The 23,071-nt window shown below is 41.7% G+C and overlaps 1 protein-coding gene across 1 annotated transcript in view; it reads left to right on the top strand.

The window, feature by feature from the left end:
- Positions 1–23,071, top strand: part of c5h5orf34 (chromosome 5 C5orf34 homolog) — a 62,298-nt gene that overhangs the window by 30,759 nt on the left and 8,468 nt on the right. Inside the window, 5 exon segments of the mRNA XM_063049600.1 lie at positions 3,009–3,100; positions 10,984–11,050; positions 19,553–19,741; positions 20,800–20,933; positions 21,812–21,919. Of these exon segments, the coding sequence (XP_062905670.1) occupies positions 3,009–3,100; positions 10,984–11,050; positions 19,553–19,741; positions 20,800–20,933; positions 21,812–21,919 (590 nt within the window).

The raw sequence follows: 23,071 nt of genomic DNA, 5'->3' as shown, positions 1-23,071 counted from the left end.
CCATCCCCCTGTAACTCTAGGTTATGTATGTCATTTGGACATGGGAGTTGAGGGTAAGGCCTTGAATGATTGCCACCTTCAAATTACCTCACAGACCAAGAATCTTCAAAATATGGAGAGAAAGAAAGGGCAGTTTAGTCAAGAGTCAGTAATAACTGGACCACACCATCTCTGGTCCTTTTAATAGCACCAGTTTAGTGGTACTAATCATTATAATCTCAATGGCAAATCATGTTAATGTGCAGCAACATTCACTCATATATTTGAGGTTATATTTGAGTGAAGGGTAGCATGGCGGTCAGCATCGCGCTATTACAGCGACAGCAAAACAGTTTCAATTCCCACAGGAGTCGGTAAGGGGTTTGTCTGTTCTCCCTGTGACTGTGTGGGTGTTCTCCGGTTTCCTCCTGAATTGCAAAGACGTACAGGTTGGGGGTTAATTGATCATGTGGATGTAATGACTCGTTACTGTGCTGTATCTCTGACATCTCTCTGCCTGTTTCATCTGTGTACAAACTCCCTCATCTGCCTGTAACACAGACTCACCGGGCACATCTTGTCGCCGTCTCCCAGCTGAGTACAGGCCCAAACTAAAGACACACACACAAGATGCAGGAAATCTGAAATAAAAATATAAGTGCTCTGACTCAGGCAGAGTCTAGATTTCAGGTTCAGAATTAAGATTTATTTATTTTATGCAGGATACTGTGCAAAAGTCTTAGGAACATATACCTAGCTAGGGTGTCTAAGACTTGCACAGCACTGTATTTGTGAACGTGGAGCAGAGAGTGAGTTTGTAAATCTGGCGGGAGCAAAGGATGTGGGGGCAATACTCACAACAGGCTGGGGGACGAAGGGTTCCGGCCTGAAACGTCGCCGATCTTTTCCACGGATGCTGCCCGACCTGCTGAGTTCCTCCAGCGTGTTGTGAGTGTTGCTTTGACCCCAGCATCTGCAGGGTATTTTGTGTTTAAGGGATGTTGGGAATGTTGAGGGTGGAGTGCCGCAGGAGGGGTGTGGGAGATGTGGCAAAGAAGGAGAGCCAGGGGTGAAGGGTGGTGTGGGTGCAGACACACCCAGCCCTGAGACACCAGGCAAGGTCATCTGATTCCAAACAGTTGGTTTATTGATCATTACAGAATGTCTCTCCGGTGCTTCCCACTCCCTCCCCTCTCCCTGCTCCCTTCCCATTCTCAGTTCTCAGTAGATTTATCATCACTCACTTATATCTTTTTTTTGGTAGCAGTAGTACAATGCAATACCTAAAATTATTACAGTACTGTGAAAGGTTTTGGGTGCCCTAGCTGTATGTATATTTGCTTGAGACATTTGCAGTGTACTGTACAGCAGTTCATACAGTGAAAGGTGGCATTTGCGTTAACAACGGGCACACCTAAGGATGTGCTACGGGCAGCCCACAAGTGCCACCACACACTGGTGCCAGTGTAGTTTGCCCAACTTGTTCAGCAGGACAATACGAGCAACAGCAAAGCATAAGCACAAGAGATTCTGCAGAAGCTGGAATAGTCAATGTTTTGGGTGAGACCCTTCACCTGATGTGTGATCTAACGTATCTGATGAAGGGTCTCAGCCCAAAGCATCAAATCTTTATTCCGCTGCATAGGTGCTACCTGACCTGCTGAATTCCTCCAGTGTTTTGTGTGTGTGTTACTAACAACAGCGTGGTAGTGTAGGGGTTCGTGTGATGCTGTTACAGCTCAGGGTGTTCCGGAGTTCAGAGTTCAGTTCCGGTGCCATTCCGTAGGGGGTCACTGCCTCCTCAGTAGAATGTGTAGGTTCTCCCCAGGTGCTCTGGTTTCCTCCCATGTTCCAAAGTCGTACAGGTTAGCGGGTTAATTGGTCACATGGTTGTAATTGTGCCGCACGACTCGTTAACGTGCTCTATCTCTGACATCTTTGCCAGTTTCATTTGTGTGCAAATTCCCTCATATGCTTGCACAGCCTTATCGGGCCGTGTATACACACGTCCGTAGGTTAATTGGTCATTGTGGCCAAGCAGAACTCGAGTGCTAAGTTTGCTGATGACATCCATGTCATAGATTGAATCAAAGGTGGTGATGTGTCAGCATATAGGAGGGAGATTGAAAATCTGTCTGAATGGTATCATAGCAACAACCTCTCACTCAATGTCAGCAAGTCCAAGGAGCTGATTATAGACATCAGGAAAGGAAACCAGAGGTCTCCTCATTGGAGAGCGTTAGCAACTTCAGATTCCTAGGTGTTATTTTTTTGGTGAACTTGTCCTGGGCCCAGCACACAAGTATAACTACGAGGAAATCAGGGCAGTACCTCTACTTCCTTAGGAGTTTGCGGATATTCGGTGTGACGTCTAAAACTTTGACAAACTTCTGTAGATGTGTAGTGGAGAGTATATTGACCTGCTGCATTACAGTCTGGTATGGAAACACCAATGCCCTTGAACAGAAAATCCTACAAAAAGTAGTGGAACGGTTATTATCTCTCAACCATCAGGCTCTTGAACCAAAGGGAATAACTTCACTTGCCTCATCACTGAACTGTTCCTACAACCTATGGACTCACTTTCAAGGATTCTTTATCTCATGTTCTTGATATTTATTGCTTACTTATCTATTATCGTTGTTTTTTTTTGTTGTATTTGCTTTTGTTGTGTTCTGCACTCAATGCCCAAGGTGGGTGGTCTTTTATTCTTTTTGTTATAGTTGTTATTCTTTAGATTTGTTGAGTATGCCCACAAGAAAATGAATCTCTGGGTTGTATATGGTGACATGTGTACTTTGATAATAAAGTTTATTTTGAACTTGAGGTTATCCTGTGATTAGGTTGGGGTTGTTCAGGCTCATGGAGTTGCTGGGGCATTGTGCCAGGAGCCTTCTCTGTGCAAACCTCTTGCAGGTTTATCAGATTTAAATGCGGGAGTTCCCTGTCTGTATTTCTGTGTGTGTTTGCAGTGGCCGTGACGCAGCATCAAGGAGCTTCACTGGATGTCCTTTCTATTTTTGGCTCAGGGAGAAGAGAGAATGTACAGGGTGAGCAGCCTTCCTCCGGACAGACCAGGCTCCAAGTACTCCATCTGTTCCCTGGTCACACGTGCAGTCAGGTACGCTGCTCCCAACGTTTCAACTATTTAATTTAAAATGTGTTCATTGTTGTGGACTCAACATTAATGCCTATCCCTAATAGGCCTTGAGAAAGTAATTGAAACTACAACGATTTTTCCCATGTTGCTAGACCATAAGATTTAGAAGCAGAATTAGGCTTTTAGCCCATCGTGTCTTGTCATGGCAGATTTATTTTCCCTCTCAACCCTGTTCTCCTGCCTTTCCCTCATAACCTTTCACACCCTGACTAATCAAAAACCTATCAATCTCCACTTTAAACACAAGACCATAAGAAATAGGAGCAGAATTAGGCTGTCTGACCCATCGAGTCTGCACTGCCCAGTCTCCTGCCTTCTCCCCATATCCCTTCATACCCTGACCAATCAATAATATATCAACCTCTGGCTTAAGTATACAGTGGTATGCAAAAGTTTGGACACCCCTGGTCAAAATTTCTTTTACTGTGATTAGTTAAGTGAGTAGAAGATGAACTGATCTCCAAAAGTCATAAAGTTGAAGATGAAACATTCTTTTCAACATTTTAAGCAAGATTAGTGTATTATTTTTGTTTTGTACAATTTTAGAGTGAAAAAAAGGAAAGGAGCATCATGCAAAAGTTTGGGCACCCCAAGAGATTGAGCTCTCAGATAATTTTTACCAAGGTCTCAGACCTTAATTAGCTTGTTAGGGCTATGGCTTGTTCACAGTCATCATTAGGAAAGGCCAGGTTATGCAAATATCAAAGCTTTATAAATACCCTGACTCCTCAAACCTTGTCCCAACAATCAGCAGCCATGGGCTCCTCCAAGCAGCTGCCTAGCACTCTGAAAATTAAAATAAATGATGTGCACAAAGCAGGAGAAGACTATAAGAAGATAGCAAATCGTTTTCAGGTAGCCATTTCCTCAGTTCGTAATGTTAATAAGAAATGGCAGTTAACAGGAATGGTGAAGGTCAAGTTGAGGTCTGGAAGACTAAGAAAACTTTCCAAGAGAACTGCTCATAGGATTGCTGGAAAGGCAAATCAAAACCCCCGTTTGACTGCAAAAGACCTTCAGAAGGATTTAGCAGACTCTGGAGTGGTGGTGCACTGTTCTACCGTGCAGCGATACCTGCACAAATATGACCTTCATGGAAGAGTCATCAGAAGAAAACCTTTCCTGTGTCCTCACCACAAAATTCAGTGTCAGAAGTTTGCAAAGGAACATCTAAACAAGCCTGATGCATTTTGGAAACAAGTCCTGTGGACTGATGAAGTTAAAATAGAACTTTTTTGCTGCAATGAGCAAAGGTATGTTTGGAGAAAAAAGGGTGCAGAACTTCATGAAAAGGACACCTCTCCAACTGTTAAGCACGGGGGTGGATCAATCATGCTTTGGGCTTGTGTTGCAGCCAGTGGCATGGGAAACATTTACTGGTAGAGGGAAGAATGAATTCAATTAAATACCAGCAAATTCTAGAAGCAAACATCACACCATCTGTAAAAAAAAAGCTGAAGATGAAAAGAGGATAGCTTCTACAACAGGATAATGATCCTAAATACACCTCAAAATCCACAATGGACTACCTCAAGAGGTGCAAGCTGAAGGTTTTGCCATGGCCCTCACAGTCCCCCGATCTAAACATCATCGAAAATCTGTGGATAGACCTCAAAAGAGCAGCGCATGCAAGATGGCCCAAGAATCTCACAGAACTAGAAGAATGGACAAAAATCCCCCAAACAAGAATTGAAAGACTCTTAGCTGGCTACAGAAAGTGTTTACAAGCTGTGATACTTGCCAAAGGGGGTGTTATTAAGTACTGACCATGTGCCCAAACTTTTGCTTCAGGCCCTTTTCCTTTTTTGTTATTTTGAAACTGTAAAAAATGGAAATAAAAAAGTAATCTTGCTTAAAATATTAAAGAAATGTGTCATCTTTAACTTTATGCCTTTTGGAAATCAGGTCATCTTTTACTCGCTTAGCTATTCACAATAACAGAAATTTTGGCTAGGGGTGCCCAAACTTTTGCACTGTACATAAAGAATTGGCCTGCACAGCTGCCTGTGGCAAGGAATTCCACAGATTCACCACTCCCTGGCTGAAGAAATTCTTCTTCAGCTCTGTTCTAAAGGGACACCGCTCTATTCTGAGTCTATGTAATCTTAGCCTGTCCCACCATAGGAAACATCCTCTCAACTTCCACTCAGTTAAGACCTTTCACCATTTGATAGGCCTCAAGGAGGTCAACCCGCAATCGTCTGAATTCTAGTGAATACAGGCCCAGAGCCATTAAACGCTCTTCATATGACAAGCTGTTCAATCCTGAAATCATTTTCGTGAGCCTCCTTTCAACCCTGTCCAGTGTCAGCACATTCTTTCTCAGGTAAGGGGCCTAAAACTGCTCACAATACTCTAAGTGAGGCCTCACCCGTGCTTTATAAAGTTTCAGCATTACATCTTTACTTTTATATTTTAGCCCTCTTGAAATGTAAAGTCAGGTTTGTTGTCATAACTATATACATGAATATAACATATAATGTATATAGAAACAAGACAACGTTTCTCCAAACCAGGGTGTAAAGCACAGTAGAACACATAACAAACGGTAACTTATGAAGGTGAGGATAAAATCTACGGATGAATCACACATAAATAACAAACTGAAGTACATTAATATTAAATATTGTACTGGAACAGATTAACCAGCAACTTTTCAAATACGGTGCAGCAGGGAGTTCAGAAGCCTAATGGCCTGGGAGAAGAAAGTGTTTCTCATCCTGACAGTTCTTGTTTTTACGCATCGTAGTCCCCTGCCTGATGGTAGAAAGTCAGAGGATGCTGGATGGATGGGTGGGATCCTTAATTATATTAAGGGCCTGTGTGCGCAGTGCTGCTGATAAGTGTCCCCGATGGGTGGTAGAGAGACGCTTATGATCCTCTCAGCTGTGCTGACAGTCCTTTGAAGGGGCTTCTGGTCCGATGCTCTGCTGCTCCCACACCAGATGGAGAAGCAGCTTGTCAGGATGCTCTCAATGGTGCTCCTGTAAAACACAGTTAAGATGGTTGAGGAGGGGTGAGGGGCCTTGCTTGCCTCAATCCTCTTAGGAGCTGGAGGCACTGCTGCACCGCCTTGATCAGGGAGGTCATATTAAGGGACCAGGTGAGTTCGTCCGTTAGGCATCTTTCTGAAGTCCACAATGGTTCCCTTTGTCTTCTCCATGTTCAAGCGTATGTTGTTCTCACACTATCCACCTGCCACACCACTTCCACTCTGTACTTTGTCTCGTCATCGTTCTTGATAAGGCCAACCACTGTTGTGTCATCACAAACCTGATGATGCAGTTTGAGCTGAATCCTGTGACATAGTTGTGCATCAGCTGTGGGCTGAGCACACAGCCTTGGGGAGTGCCAGTGTTCAGTGTAAAGGGACAAGAGACTTTGCTGTCCACACAGACTGACTGTGGCCTTACTGTTAAGAAGTCCACATGAATGAGTGCTAACATTGCGTTTGCCATCCTCATCATAGGCTTGTAAATTAACCTTTAGGGAATCCTACATAAGGACTCCCAAGTCCCTTTGTACTTTCTCTCTGTTTAGAAAATAGTCAACCCTTTTATTTCTTCTACCAGAGTATATGACCTTACTTGTCCCTACACTATGTTCCATCTGCCACTTCTTTGCCCATTCTCCTAATCTAAGTCCTTCTGTAGGCCCTCTACTTCCTCAAAACACTTGCCTCTCCATTTATCTTTGTATCATCTGCAAACTTTGCAACAAAGCCATCAATTCCATCATCCAAATCATTGACGTATAATGTAAATGGAATCGGTCCCAACACAGACCTCTGTGGAACACCACTAGTCACCAGTAGCCAACCAGAAAAGGCTCCCTTTATTCCCACTCTTTGCCTCCTGCCAATCAGCCACTGCTTTATCCATGCTAGATCTTTCCTGTAATATGGGCTCTTGTTAACTTGTTAAGCAGCCTCGTGTGGCATCTTGTCAAAGGCCTTCTGAAAATCGAAGTACACATCAACTGATTCTCCTTTGTCTGTCCTGCTCGTTATTTCTTCAAAGAATTCCAGCAGATTTGTCAGGCAAGATTTTCTCTTGAGAAAACCATGCAGACTATGGCCTGTTTTATCATGTGTTGCCAAGTACCCAAAACCACATCCTTTACAATGGACTCCAACATCTTCCCAACCACTGATGTCAGACTAATTGGCCTATAATTTCCTTTCTTCTGAATTTTCCAGCAATCTGCAACCATTCCAGAATCTAGTGATTCTTGAAAGATCATTACTAATGCCTCCACTGTCTCTTCAGATGTTTCAGTTTACCAAGAACCTTCTCGCTAGTAATGGTAACTTTACACCCTTCATGACCCCTGACACCTTGAACTTCCTCCATACAGCTTGTGTCTTCCACACAGTGAAGAATGATGCAAAGTACTTATTCAGTTTGTCCGCCATTTCGTTGTCTCTCATTACTACCTCTCGGGCATCATTTTCCAGCAGTCCAATATCTACTGTCTTCTGGTATCCTTTTTAATATTATTGGCTAGCTCACTTTCGCATTCCATCTTTTCCTCCTTAATGACTTACTTAGTTGCCTTCTGTTGGTTCTTAATAGCTTCCCATTAATTTTTGCTCTATTAATGCCCTCTCTTTGGCTTTTATGTTGGTGTTGGTTTTGATTTTTCTTGTTAGCCACGGTTGTGTCATCTTGTCTTTAGAATACTACTTCTTCCGAATTGTTTCCAGAAATTCCAGTCATTGCTGCTCTGCCATCATCCCTGCCAGTGTTCTTTCTATTTGATTTAGGCCAACTCCTCTCTCATGCCTGTGTAATTCCCTTTATTCCACTGCAATACTGATATATCTGACTTTGGTTTCTCCTTCTCAAATTTCAGGGTGAATTCAATCATATTATGATCACTTGCAATATTAAGGATTCTTTTACCTTAAGCACTCTGTAATCAGTTCTGGTTCATTGCACATAGCGTAAATGCAAGCAGGCCTTTTCCACTGTGGTTGGGTGGGACTACAACTAGAGGTCATAGTTTAGGGTTAAAGGTGAAATATTTAAGGGGAACATGGGGGGAAACTTCTTCACACCCAATCGAGAATAGCTGATACCCTATTGGGCTGAACCTTAAGCTGCTCTAAAAAGCCATCTCGTAGACAGTCTAGAAATTCCTCCTCTTAGGATCCAGCATCAACCTAATTTTCCCAATCTACCTGTGTATTGAAATCCCCCATGACTATTATAACATTGCCCTTTTGGCATGCATTTTGTAGCTCCCATTGTAATTTGTAAAGCACATCCTTGCTACTGTTAGGGAGTCTGTCTACAACTCCCATCAGGGTCTTTTTACCCTGCAGTTCCGTAGCTCTATCCACAACAATTCAACACCTTCTGCCCCTCTGTCACCTCTTTCTAATGATTTTATTTAAAATTATACCAATAAAGTCTACTTGCCTGTTCTTTCGATACAATGTGTATCATTGGACATTAAGCTCCTAGCAATAATCTTCCTTCAGCCATGATTCAGTGATGCCTACAACATCATACATGCCGATCTGTAACTGTGGCAGTTTCATCGACCTTATTCAGTGGACTGCATGCATCAAATGTAACATCTCCAGTACTGTATTCACCTTTTTTGATTTGGTCTGCCCTTTGCATTGCAACTCCTCCTGTTGACTGCAATTTTTGCCCTATCGTCAGCCTCTCCTTGCTAGGAGTTGCATTACAGATTGCCTTTGTTTGTAAACCAACTATCTCATCCTCATCACAATTACTCTGGTTCCCATCCCCCTGCCAAATTAGTTTAAACCCTCCGGAGTAACTCTAGCAAACCTGTCTGCAAGGATATTGAACCAGTCATACTTTTCCCAGAAGAGATCCCAATGATCCTTAAATCTCCTCAATCATGCATTCACCTGCCAAATCATCCTGTTCTTATCCTCACTGATGTGAGTTACAGGCTGCAATCCAGAGATTGCTATCCTGGAGGTCATGTCTTACAGCTTTCTACCTAGCTCCCTAAAGTCTTCCTTCAGGTCCTCTGCATATTGTGCACTAAGACCCTCGCCCTTCAGAATGTTCCATGACATTCCTGACCCTGGCACCAGGGTGGCAACGTACCATCCGTGTGATCTATCATGCCCACACAATCTCTTCACTATTCCTCTGACTGAGGAATCTCCTCTCAACACTGCAGTCCTCTTCAGCTCTCTGCTGTTCTGAGCCACAGCGCCAGACCTGGTGCCAGAGACCCGGTCACTGTGGCTCCTCACCGGCAGGTTGTCCCCCTCAACAGTATCTAAAGTTGTATACCTATTATCGAGGGGAACGGCCACCGGTGTTCTCTGCACTGGTTGTGCATTTCCCCACCTTCTCCTGACAGTCACCCAGTTACCTCTCTCCTGCAACCTAGGGGTGACTACCTCCCTGTAGCTCCCCCTGCCTATCACCCCCTCATTCTCCCGAATAAGTTGACGGTCATCGAGCTGCAGCTCCAGTTCCTCAATATGTTCTCTCAGGAGCTGCAGCTCGGTGTTTATTGGGGAGACTGGAGATCCCACATCCTACACACAGTACAAAACACTGCCCCAGAGCCATTCTCACGGCACTACAATGCCCTAACAGATGAAAAATGAACAAAAAGAGAGAAACTTACCAGATACTTTACCTCGCCCAAGCCTGATGAGTGGAAACCGCTCTAAACACTGGCACACTCACAGCAGTGGCCGCTCCATTTGCACTAGCCCTTATTTTTACTGGCCTTTTCTAATGAATCCCTCTCATTGGTCGGTTGCTGCCCAACTCAGTGAAACTGCCACGAAGCTCTGCCTTTTAAATCTTGATCGCAGTCCTGATGGAAAGGTAGTTCTTTATACACACTGCCTCACATTGATTACCCAACTCAGTGAAGCTGCCAATATACCCAATAACTTGGCCTTCACAGCTCTCTGTAGCAATGAATTTTACAGAATCACCGCCCTCTGGCTGAAGGAAGTGCTCTCCATCTCTGTTCTGAAGGGATTTGGAGGGCAGTTGTTTCCATGTGCTCACAGCCATTGCCAGTACCGGGGGGTGAGTTCTGTCAGAGTAGCCCGTTACTGATATTCACTGTAGCTAGGGCAGGCAGTTAGCGTAACTATTATAGTGCCAACGCCCCAGGTCCATTTCCGCCGCTGTCCGTGAGGCCTTTTGTGCATTCGCCCTGTGACTGCGCTGGTTTCCTTGCGGTGCTCCAGTTCTCTCCCACATTTCAAAGATGTTTGGTTAGGGTTAGTAAGTTATGGACATGTTGCGTTGGTGCTAGAAACATTTGCAGACTGCTCTCAGCACGTCCTCAGACTGTGTTGGTGGCTGACACAAAGAAATTTCACTGCATGCTTCAATATAAATGTGACAAATAAAGCTAATCTTTCATCTCTAGTCTCACCCTTCCTCAGTCCACCAATTGCCCAGGTGGGGCAGCAGTAGCATAATGGTTAACACTAGTGATTACTGATTTCCCTTCGCTGTCTGTAAGGAGTTTGTGTATTCTTCCCTTCGCCGTGTGGGTTTCCTCCCACAGTCCAAAGTCGTACGGGTTTGTAGATTAATTAGTCTCCTGCGTGTAATAGGGGGGTGTGGGCTTGTTGGACCTGAAGGGCCTGTTACTGTGTTGTGTCTTTGAATACATAAAATAGAACCTACAGTGACCAATGAATGAGTTTGGAGGATGCAGAGTGGCGAGAGAGGGGTGGAATGAGGAAGCATTATTTTAAGTAAATAAATCTCTCGTGTCCTCACGGCTGTGTTCTCCCTGAAGTGATAGCATTGGTAATAATTGAGAATGCACTTAGCTTTCTCTGTTTTCTCTTGGCTGGGTGTCATGTTTTGCAGGATGCTGCAGTTCCGGAACCAGTTGAAGCTGTCTCTCAAACCGCTCGGGATGTGCTGCTGGCAAACGGTGAGTGCCTCTTCTGCCCTGGCCCTCGGCTTGGGCCAAAGTGCCCTCCTCTGTAACGGCAGGATGTTCCTGGCTGGCCAGGCATCGCCAGAGGAACTGGAGCAGCACGGTAGCGTAACGCTTTACAGCAGCCCACAGTAAGATTGGGGTTCGATTCCCACCGTTGTCTGTAAGGAGTTTGTGACAGCCAAGACATTGGGTATATTTAAAGTGAAGGTTAATAGCTACTTATTGAGTTACGGTGTCAAAGGTTACGGGAGAATGAGGTTGACAAGGATAGTAAATCAGCCATGATTGAATGGTAGAGCAGACTTGATGGGCTGAATGGCCTAATTCTGCCCGTATGTCTTCTGGTGTTGTATAGACAGCAGTGTACCATTCTACCTTCAGGCCTTTGGGGGTTTCAAAATCTCCTGTCTAGTGTCCAGTAATCACTGCTAATGGATTTGTCTAATCTCTGTCCCAGTGTTTTTCTTCCCTTCCTACCACACCTCCTTCCCTGATGCTCATTTCTGTTGCTGGGAATGTCTGCCAAGTGACCATTCATTGCAGAGCGGAGGGTCTTTCCAGTCAGGCTAATTAAGATGGGCTGAATGGACCATAATTATCTCTTGTGAAAGTACACTTGCATATTTACACAGATTTTATCCTTTCTTTCTTTTCAAATCTTTTTATTATTATTATCCAAAATTAATACGAGTACGCAACACGTACAATGTCTCAAGAAAAAAAACATTATTTTAAAGATTGAAAAAATTTTGGTGATTTAAAAAACCCAAGAAAAAGTGGGGGGGAAAAGCCCCATTAAGTGTTCAACCCCGGAGCCAGAGAAAGCTTCTAAAGATAAACATCAAACCGCCAGCACGAAGAAAAGTACCGAAAATTTACAATTAGATCGTGGAGGAAATTATCAATTAACTCAAATGATAATAATGAGCAAATGAACCGCATCTTTTCTCAAAATCAAACACAGGTTCAAAGGTTCGACTTCTAATTTTCTCCAAACTGAGGCAGCATCACTTGAGAGAACCATTGTGACAAAGTGGGAGCCGATGTATCCTTCCACTTCAACAGAATGGCCCTCCTAGTTATCAATGTAACAAATGCAATAACATGTTGGTCAGACACAGAGATACCACGGGTATTTTGAGGAATTATTCTAAAAAGCACAGTTTGTTAGGTTGTAAATTAATTTTAAATATTTTAGAAATTGTCAAAAAAGCTGACTTCCAGAACTGTTCCAGTATAGAACAAGACTAAAACATATGTGTCAGTGTAGCTGTCGCAGTTTTACATCTATCACAATAACTATCAACATTAGGGAATATTTTAGACAATCTCTCCTTCGTCAAATGGTAACGATGTACAATTTAAAATTGAATCAGTGAATGACTTGCACAGATCGAAGAAGAGTTAACCAGCTTCAGAATCCGCATCTAGTTCTCCATCATAAAAGACAAATTGAGTTCCTTTTTCCAATCTTGCTTAATCTTAAGTAAAGGACGCTTATCCCAGTGTAATAGTAAATTATAAATTCTTCCAATGGAACCCTTCATCGAAGGGTTCATACTCATAATAGTATCTAACAGGTCAGCATCCAATATGTAAGGAAAATTACTTAAATATTTTTGTAAGAAATGTCTAACTTGAAGGTTTTGTAAAAAGTGTGAGTATGAAAGAGGATATTTATCAACTAATTGTTCAAAAGACATCAGACTATCTTCTTTAAATAAATCCAAAAAAGAATTAATACCTTTATTTTTCCAAAGTAAAAAAATTGGATCATTCAAGGAAGGCTTAAAAAAGTAATTTCAATAAATTAAGCTACAAAGTTTAAATTTTTTAAGATTAAAAAATTGCGGAACTGGAGCCAAGTTTGTAAAGAATGCTTAATCACAGGGTATAAGTTTTAAATTAGCAACTTTAGCTAATTATATAGGTAAAGCAGCTCCCAGTAATGAGGTTAAATAAAACTGTTTCACAGCTTTCAATTCCAAGTCTACCCAAATTGGCCGATCGTTCTCATCAACCCAATATAACCAAAAGGACATGTATCGCACATTAACAGCCCAGTAATACATTCTTAAATTAGGCAAAGCGAGACCTCCATCCTTTTTCAACTTTTGTGAGTGACATTTACTAATTCTTGGTCTTTTATTATTCCAAATAAAAGATAAAATAATAGAATCAATCCGATCAAAAAACCTTTTAGTCAAAAAAACAGGGATATTCTGAAATAAATATAAAAATTTTGGTAAAATCATCATTTTGACTATATGGATGCGACCAACAAGTGAAAACGTGAGTGGACTCCATCTACTAAATAAATACTTCATAGAGTCTACCAAGGGAACAAAATTGGCTTTATAAAGATCCTTATATTTTTTAGTGATTATAACACCTAAATATCTAAAAGAATCCGTGACTTTGAGAGGAGTATTATCATATATAGAAACAGATTCATTTAAAGGAAACAATTCACTTTTACTAAAATTTATTTTATATCCTGAAAAATCTCCAAATTCATTATATAATTTTAGCAAGGCAGGAATAGATTCCTCGGGATTAGATATATAAATTAATAAATCATCAGCGCAAGGAGAAATCTTATGAATGGTCTCATTCACAAAAATCCCATAAATATTTGTAGCTTCACAAAGAGCAATAGCAAGGGAATCTAATATTAAATTAAATAACAAAGGACTTAATGGACAACCTTGTCTTGTCCCCCGTGAAAGCTGAAAAAAAAGGAGACCTACAATTGTTAGTGACAACAGTAGCAATAGGGGCTTTATATATCATTCTAATCCAATTATTAAAATTAACACCAAAGCCAAATTTCTCTAAAACATTAAATAAACATTTCCATTCGACTCGATCGAACGCTTTTTCGGCATCCAAAGAGACGACACATTGTGGCGTTTAAAAAGAGGATGAATATATAATGTTAAATAGTCTCCGAACATTTGAAAAAGAATAACGACCCTTTGTAAAGCCTGTTTGATCTTTACAAATAATTTTACCCAAAATATTCTCCAACCGATTGGCCATTATCTTTGACAGAATCTTAGCATCAACATTCAATGATGAAATAGGTCTATATGAGGCACAATCAGTAGGATCTTTATCCTTTTTAAGCATTAAAGAAATCGAATCCTCATAGAAAGTAGAGGGTAAATCACCTTTCACAAAAGAATCCTTAAACATTTCCAACATATATGGAGAAAGCAATTTTCCAAATTTTTAAATAAAATTCTACAGGATAACCATCAAGTCCAGGGGCCTTACCAGATTGCATTTTAAAAAAAAATGGCTTTATGAATTTTGGCTTCAGTAATTTGGGCATCAAGAGTTCTTTGATCCTCAACAGAAATTTTAGGAAAAGCAATCTTTCGTAAGAAAACATTCATTTTAGAAGAATCTACTGGACATTGAGATTTATAAAGTTCAGTATAAAAATCTTGAAAAATCTTATTAATTTCTTCATATTCCCAAGCCAGGGTACCATCTTTCCTACGAATTTTCAAAATTTGCCTTTTGGCTCTAGCCGTTTTTAATTGAGATGCAAGCAGTTTATTATTTTTATCTCCAAACATATAAAATTGGCTCTTTAACTTAAGCAAATAGCCTTCAATGGGATGACTTAATAACAGGTTATATTGTGATGGAAGTTCCACCCTTTGTTTGAATAAATCAATATCAGGGGAAATTGCATGAACATAGAACAGTACAGCACAGTACAGACCCTTTGGCCCACGATGTTGTGCTGACCCTCAAACCCTGCCTCCCATATAACCCCCCACCTTAAATTCCTCCATATACCTGTCTAGTAGCCTGTTAAATTTCACTAATGTATCTGCCTCCACCACTGACTCAGGCAGTGCATTCCACACACCAACCACTCTTTGAGTAAAAAACCTTCCTCTAATATCCCCCTTGAACTTCCCACCCCTTACCTTAAAGCCATGTCCTCTTGTATTGAGCAGTGGTGCCATGGGGAAGAGGCGCTGGCTATCCACTCTATCTATTCCTCTTAATATCTTGTATACCTCTATCATGTCTCCTCTCATCCTCCTCCTCTCCACAGAGTAAAGCCCTAGCTCCCTTAATCTCTGATCATAATCCATACTCTCTAAACCAGGCAGCATCCTGGTAAATCTCCTCTGTACCCTTTCCAATGCTTTCACATCCTTCCTATAGTGAGGCGACCAGAACTGGACACAGTACTCCAAGTGTGGCCTAACCAGAGTTTTATAGAGCTGCATCATTACCTCGCGACTCTTAAACTCTACCCCTCGACTTATGAAAGCTAACACCTCATAAGCTTTCTTAACTACCCTATCTACCTGTGAGGCAACTTTCAGGGATCTGTGGACATGTACCCCCAGATCCCTCTGCTCCTCCACACTACCAAATATCCTGCCATTTACTTTGTACTTTGCCTTGGAGTTTGTCCTTCCAAAATGTACCACCTCACACTTCTCTGGGTTGAACTCCATCTGCCACTTCTCAGCCCACTTCTACATCCTATCAATCTCTCTCTGCAATCTTCGACAGTCCCCTACACTATCTACAACACCACCAACCTTTGTGTCGTCTGCAAACTTGCCAACCCACCCTTCTACCCCCACATCCAGGTCGTTAATAAAAATCATGAAAAGTAGAGGTCCCAGAACCGATCCTCGTGGATCATCACTAGTCACAACCCTCCAATCCGAATATACTCCCTCCATCATGACTCTCTGCCTTCTACAGGCAACCCAATTCTGAATCCACCTGGCCAAACATCCCTGGATCCCATGCCTTCTGACTTTCTGAATAAGCCTACTGTGTGGAATGGTAATAATTGTTTTGAAATCTTAACTAATTCTACTTTAGTCAGTTTTTTAAGCTTAGCTGAATAAGAATTGATCTGACCACGTAAAAATGCTTTAATTGTAGCCCATATAATTAATTTGAATGCACCCCCTATATCATTAAAAAGAAAAAATTCTTTAATCTGGGTTTCAATGAAACTGACAAAGTCAGAGTTTTGCAATAATATCTGAGACAATCGCCATGATGGACGGGCAAGAATGACATCATCAAATTCAAAAGACAAACTCCGAGGTGCATGATCAGATTAACAATAGCATCATATCCACAATTTTTAACACTAGGCAAGAAGCGAGGATCGATTATAATATGATCGATCCTCAAATATTTTTATAAACACGTGAAAAGAAAGAATATTCTCTGTTATCAGGGTGTAGATAGCTCCATAATTCAATCAATCCAAAATCGGTCAAAAAAAGAGTTAATAAGTGACACGGAGTGATTTGTAAGTCGCTGATTGGTTGAGCTCTTGTCAATCAAAGGATTTAAACAACAGTGAAAATCCCCACCCATTATCAACATATATTCATTTAAATCAGGCAGTAAAACAAATACCTTTTTTAAAAAAAGGGTCATCTAAGTTAGGACCGTACAAATTGACAAAACAACTTTTCTGTTACAGATCACTCCTTTAACAATTAAAAATCTACCATTGAAATCTGACTCAATATCCTCTTGAGTAAATATATTGGATTTAATAAAGATGGACACGCCCTTGGTTTTACTCTGAGAAGTGGAGTGAAACTTCAAACCCCTCCACCATCCAAAAAATCTATTTTGATCTCCTGCCCTGATATGTGTCTCTTGGGCAAAAATTATATCAGGTTGGAATCGGTTAATGATTTTAAAAGTCTTTTTTCATTTGATAGGATGATTCCAACCACGTACATTCCAACTTATTACATTAATCCGTTTAAATTCCATACTATAATTTTATTCCACTTTACACATGTGCAGAGCACATACCAATACGGGATGATAGAAAATGGTGGCGATGAAGAATACAACCACATAGAAAACACGCATGCTCCGGAACCACCCAATGGGGAAAAAACTCCTAACTCTAACCCCACCTCCCTCCCCCCCAAAGCCTGAAAAAAGGCAGGCACCCTATGATAGAATACAAAGCCAGGGACTGCTCTATCTGTACAGAAAAAAAAAATTTTAAAGATTCTGTCTCCCTCCCTCAGTTTAAAAAAAACAATTGACGTTGTAAGAGGAGCGATAAAGTCTCAACAAAGGAAAGTGTTTACATTCCAGCATCTACAAGCTATCCTGTATTTATATTTAATCTTTTTTTAAACAAAAAAGAACCAAAATAATTTTATCTCTTAAAGAAAAACCAGCACCATTTTTAAATTTAACATTAAATCCCTAAAAAGAAACTTTAAATTCGGTTATAAGACACTATAATAAAGCAGAAAAAAAAGTTAAAAGCATATTTAACCCAACTAAATTTTCAAAAATACCAATTAATAATATCATAAGTAATTGAACCCTCCCCTAAGTGTGTGTATGTGCATATATATATATATATATGTGTATGTGTGTGTGTGTGTGTATGTGTGTATAAAGAAGCCCCATAAGCCCCATTAGTAGGAAACACTACCAATTAATTAATTAAGAAAGAAACAAAGAAAGCCATCAAACCAAATATTAGGTTAAAGGAACAAGTCCCTTTATCTTCTTTTTCTCAGTCCGAGTAACCATTTAAACAGTCATACTTGAACCATAGACCTTTCCAAAAAAAACCAATAATATGCAATAATGAACAAAACTCCTTATCTTCTTGTATTAGTCTCTCAATGAAATATCCAAGTAACTTTCATAAGTCATCTTTCCAAAATGCCAATAATATACAGATAACCAAACAACCTTTCGGACAGTTCATTTGGTAGCGGTGGCAGGTGTAGTTTGAACGAAGTCCAGTGCGGCTTTTGGATCAAAAAATGTACGAGGAGGAGAGTTAGGAGGAAAAACTTTAATTCTTGTCGGGTAACGCAAAGAAGGAAACAGTTTTTTTTATCATATGCCTGTTTCATTACCAGAGCAAATCTTGAAATCTTTGTTCCATTACCTCCTTCGGATAATTCTCATAAAAACGGAGCTCAGATTCCTTAAATCTAAAAACAGATCTTGGTTTATTTGGATCTTTAAATTTCAAAGTAAGAGCTCTGTTTGCTCTTTCTAAAGCAGGCGGCTGTGATAATATGGTAGGAAATAGAGTATGAAAAAGCTTACCAAAGTAAGCAGTTAAATTTCCATCTTCAGCTCCTTCCTGCAGCCCAACAATTCATATATTCCTTTGGCGAGACCTAGTTTCCAGGTCTATAATCTTATTTTGATATCTTTTCAAACGAGTTGTAGCTTCAAACAATTTTTGCTTAGTTATCTTCAATTCCTCTTCGTGTGAAATAACTTGAGTTTCCAGGTCTTTAAGTTTTCCCAGAAATGACTTCATTTCATTACTATTCCTTTCCAGTTGGTCTTTAATTGACCCATTCTGATCCTTAATTGAATTCAGTGTCTGAACCATATCTTCAGCCCTCGATGGCATTTCATCAGATCTTTCCTTTTGCACCTTTCCTTTCCCATTACCTTTATCACTAGGTTCAGACAAGTTCTTCCCACTCCTCATAGACATAGACATATTGTTCCCCTCAAGAATCGGCAAATAAAAATTTTAAATTCGAAGTTTAAACTAGGGGGAGAGGAACAAAGCTAAGAGCAGCACAAAACTGCTGCTACTCCATTTACAGACAGGCGCAGTCTCAAATTTTATTCAATATCTGTACTTTACCCTCTAACTTCATTTTTATATCATTATTTATAATTGTTGAATGTTTATTTTTATTTAGAAATGGGTGCAGAATAGGTCCTTCCAGCCCAGCAACCCTAGCCTAATCACAGGACAATTTACCATGATCAATTTGGGCTGTGGAAGGAAACCCACGCGGTTCACAGGGAGAACATACAAACTGCTTACAGACAGCACCAGAATTGAACTCTGAAATCTGGAACACTTTCCCGTCTCTTCCCCGCCCGCCGATCTGTGATAATGTTACACTAACCACTACGCTACATGGCGCCCCATGTAAAATGTTTCTTGTTGCATGTTGCATCAACACACCACAGCAAATTCCTAATACTATGGTGAATATACTGATCCTTGACCCTTGACTTATTGTGAATGTCTGATAAAATAATGTTAAATAAATCCTCTTTTTGGTGGTGTACCTAGGTCCTTGTAGATTCGGGAAGGATGCCTGGGTCCCTGTAGAATTGGGCTCACAGAGTTCAAGATTGTTTAATGTCATTTCCAGTACACAAGTGTAAAGGAGAATGAAATAATTGTCACTCTGGATCTGAAACAGCACAAAAAACCCCCACAATAAATATAAATAGATACTGTAAGATAACTTGTATACATTGCGTGTATGACCATAAAGGGACAGTAGGCACAAGGTGACTGGCAGGAAATGATAAGATGGTGGGGTGGGGGTGGTGTGGCACAGCAGTGGAAACAGCGAGCCTCATGGTCCCAGAGTCAGGAAAGCTCACCAATGCCTCTGCTCTCTGCTTTCTGAGGAGTCTGTAGATAATGAATTTCCTTTCTCTTTTTTGCAGGAGGAGTTCCAGCCAGGACATTCTAACCAGCTCCCACTTGTTCTCTCTGAGAAAGTGATTGAGAATGTTGGAAGATTTCTGGCATTCTCCGATGGACGGGTCCACATCAGTTTCTGCAATGGTGTGAGACTGAACACGTCCTGGGACTCTGGGTCGCAGCACAGGCAAAAGGAGCCGGCTTTGTCTTCGGTCAGTTTGTCAGCACAGCTGGTGGAGTGTCAGAGAATCAGGTTTATTATCACATACAGTACCTTGTGAGATTCGTTGTTTTGTGGCAGCAGTACAGTGCAATGCATAAATTAGTAATAAATAATTACTGTAAATTGCAATAAGATTATAAAATAGTGCAAACCAAGAGCAAAATAGTGAATAACACAAACAAAAGAAAAACTCAGCAAGTCAGGCAGCATCTGTGGAGGGGAATAAACAGTCAATGTTTTGGGCTGAGACCCTTCATCAGGGCTGGAAAGGAAGGAGAGGCCAGAATAAGAAGGTGGGGGGGGGAGAGTACAAGCTGGCAGATGATAGGTGAGACCAGGTAGGTGGGTGGGGGTGGAAGGATGAAGTGAGAAAGTGGAAGAGGTAAAGGGCTAAAGAGGAAGGAATCTGATCACCAGTCCTCACCAAGGGACCAGAGGTGGAGAGGGAAAGCAGTTTCAAGTTCCTGGGTGTCAATATCTCTGAGGATCTTTCCTGGAACCAATATTGATGCAATTACAAAGAAGGCATGCCAGCTGCTATATTTCATTGGGAGTTTGAGGAGAAATGTTATGTCACCAAAGACACTCGCAAATTTCTACAGATATACCATGGAGAGCATTCTGACTGGTTGCATCTCCGTCTGGTATAGAGGGGCAACTGCACAGGATCAGAAAAGGCTGCAGAAAGTTTCAAACTCGTCCAGCTCCATCATGGGTACCAACCTGCCCGGCATCCAGGAAGTACGGGAACACAAAGACACACACTCAACAGCTTCTTCCCTTCTGCCATCAGATTTCTGAATGAACATTGAACCCATGAACACTACCTCACTACTCTTCTTTCATTTTGCAGTACTTATGTAATTTAATTTTTAATATACACATCATCGTAATTTATAGTTTTATTAACATTGTGTATTGCAATGTACTGCTGCCACATTGCAACAAATTTCACGACGTTTGTCAGTGATGTTAAACCTGATTCTGATCGTCGAATCTGGTTTTGTAGTGCTTGCAATAATGTGAGTCTTCGATTTTACTCTTCAGCAGTGGAATCCCTTGATCTTGCCTGTGGTGCTAAGTGAAATGGAAACAGACATGAAGCCTGGTTGGTTCCAGTTACTGTTCCCAGATGGGTCCTCCCAAGTGGTGCAATTGCATTCTGCTGGAAGCTACGAGAGGTGGGAACCAGTACTTCTATATCATGTGCACGTCTCATTTCACCCCCACCCCCACCCCCCGTGTCCCACCTCTCCTGAAAACACACAAGGAGGAGTGGGTGTTGGTCCCGTGAGACCTCCAGCCTGCTGATTTAAATATAAAGATAAAAATTAGCTTCATTTCATCCAGTGAAACGTGAAAAGTTAGTTGCAATCAATTCTCAAGAACAGATCCCTTTGTAACTTGGAGACTGCCTGTATATCTGGCTCTATATCCTGGAGCTCCCTGCCCACAGCTCTGCAGAGAGCTCTCACCAAAAGGACCGCAGCAGTTCAAGGACATGGCTTAACCTAAACTTCTCAAAGGGTGGGCAATAAATACCCCGGTACTCACACCGTGGGATTGGTTACTAAAATGCCATACTGAGGTGCTGGACTAACTCAGGCCCTCCCCAGAATTTTCCCAGATCCTTGGAACTACAAGTATCAACATGCAAAGAAAACACAGGAGACTATAGCACAGTATTCCTGTGCTGAACGCAGAACACTGCAGTATAGTAAAGGCCCTTTGGCCTATGATATTGTGCCAATCTTTCAACCCACTCTAAAAATCAATTTAACCTTTCTCCATTTTCCTTTTATTGATGTGCCTAAGAGTGTCTTAAATGTCCATAATGTATCTGACAGAGCATTCCATGCACCACTCTCTATTTTAAAAAAAAACTTGCATCACTCATTCCCCCCACCTCCCCCCATATTTTCCTCCAATCACCTTAAAGTTATGCCCCCCTTATTAGCTATTTCTGCCTCGGAAAATGCCTCTTATCACCTTGTGTGTTTTGAGGGGAAATCGGCGGTAGTGGGCATGTGAGTGATAGCTTTCTCTCCTGCCGCTGTAGGTACGTTGCTGCTGCAGCTGACTGGTGTCGATATCTGAGTGACAACCCACAGCAGAGGAAATCCATGGACAAGCCCCAACTACAGGCGTGTGGGCAGCATCAGAATTGGTGAGGGGATTGTTCCACGGCCTTCACAACACTAACAGACCTCTTCTCCAAACGCACCTTGTCTTGCTCTCTAACCACGACCGTGAACTGGGGCGTCTCTCCTTGCTCTGCCGAATTTCTGGATCCACCACTGTATAGAGTCATGGAGGCAGGCCTTTCTGTCCAACCACTTACTTTGCATTATTTGTTTGTTTATTTGTCTGTCCACCTGTCGCAAAACAGTAATTTTCATGTCTTGCACGGTACTGCTGTTGAAGCACAAGGATGCGCTGCGGGCCGCCCGCTTCGTGCCCTCAGCTTGCGCACCTGAACCCATACGTCTTTGGAACGTGGGGGAATTGGAGCATCCAGATGAAATGGGAGAAAGTGAAAGCTTCTTCCAGACCAGTGGGAATTGAATCCCATCATAGTTGCTGGTGCTGTTAAACAATACTGCCATCAGTGTCGGTATAATAAAGCTGATTCTGAAACTGGTCCCTGCTGACCACAGCATCCTCCTAGCTCGTCCCAGTTGCCCACATTCACCTCATAACCATTCAAGCCATGTACCAATCCAAATGCCTCTTAAATGTCACAATCCCACCACTGTAGCGTGGCAGTTCTCGCAACGCTATTACAGCTCAGGGCACTGAAGTTCAGAGTTCATCTCTGGAACCATCTGTAAGGAGTTTGTACATGACCACAGGTGCTCCAGTTTCCTCCCACTTTCCAAAGGGTTGGTGGGTTGCTGGGCAGTGCGGCTTGTGAGCCAAAGGAACCCTGTTCCCCGCTGAATCTCTGAATAAAATAAAATCAATAAAGTTGTACCCAGCTCAGCCACTTCCTCGGGCTAAACACCTCAGGTGAAACTTCGTTATTGATTGTTACTTTATACTTGGTATTTATGATTAATATTAATTTTCATTGTTTTAATTTTGCTTCATATATATTTTCATTTAATATTAATCCTATTAACAAGACTTCTTGACTTCATCTCCCACCTTCCTTGACCCTTTCCCCACCCTCACCCATTCTGTGTCTCTGTTTGTGTTCTGTCTCCTACCTGGCAGCCTCCAAACACTCACAACACGCTGGAGGAACTCAGCAGGTCGGGCAGCATCTGTGGAAACGATCAGTTGACGTTTCGGGCCGGAACCCTTCGTCAGGACTGTA

This window comes from Mobula hypostoma, chromosome 5, assembly GCF_963921235.1.
Source record: "Mobula hypostoma chromosome 5, sMobHyp1.1, whole genome shotgun sequence".
Lineage (NCBI taxonomy): Eukaryota > Metazoa > Chordata > Chondrichthyes > Myliobatiformes > Myliobatidae > Mobula > Mobula hypostoma.
This window is presented reverse-complemented; position numbering and strand designations above follow the sequence as displayed.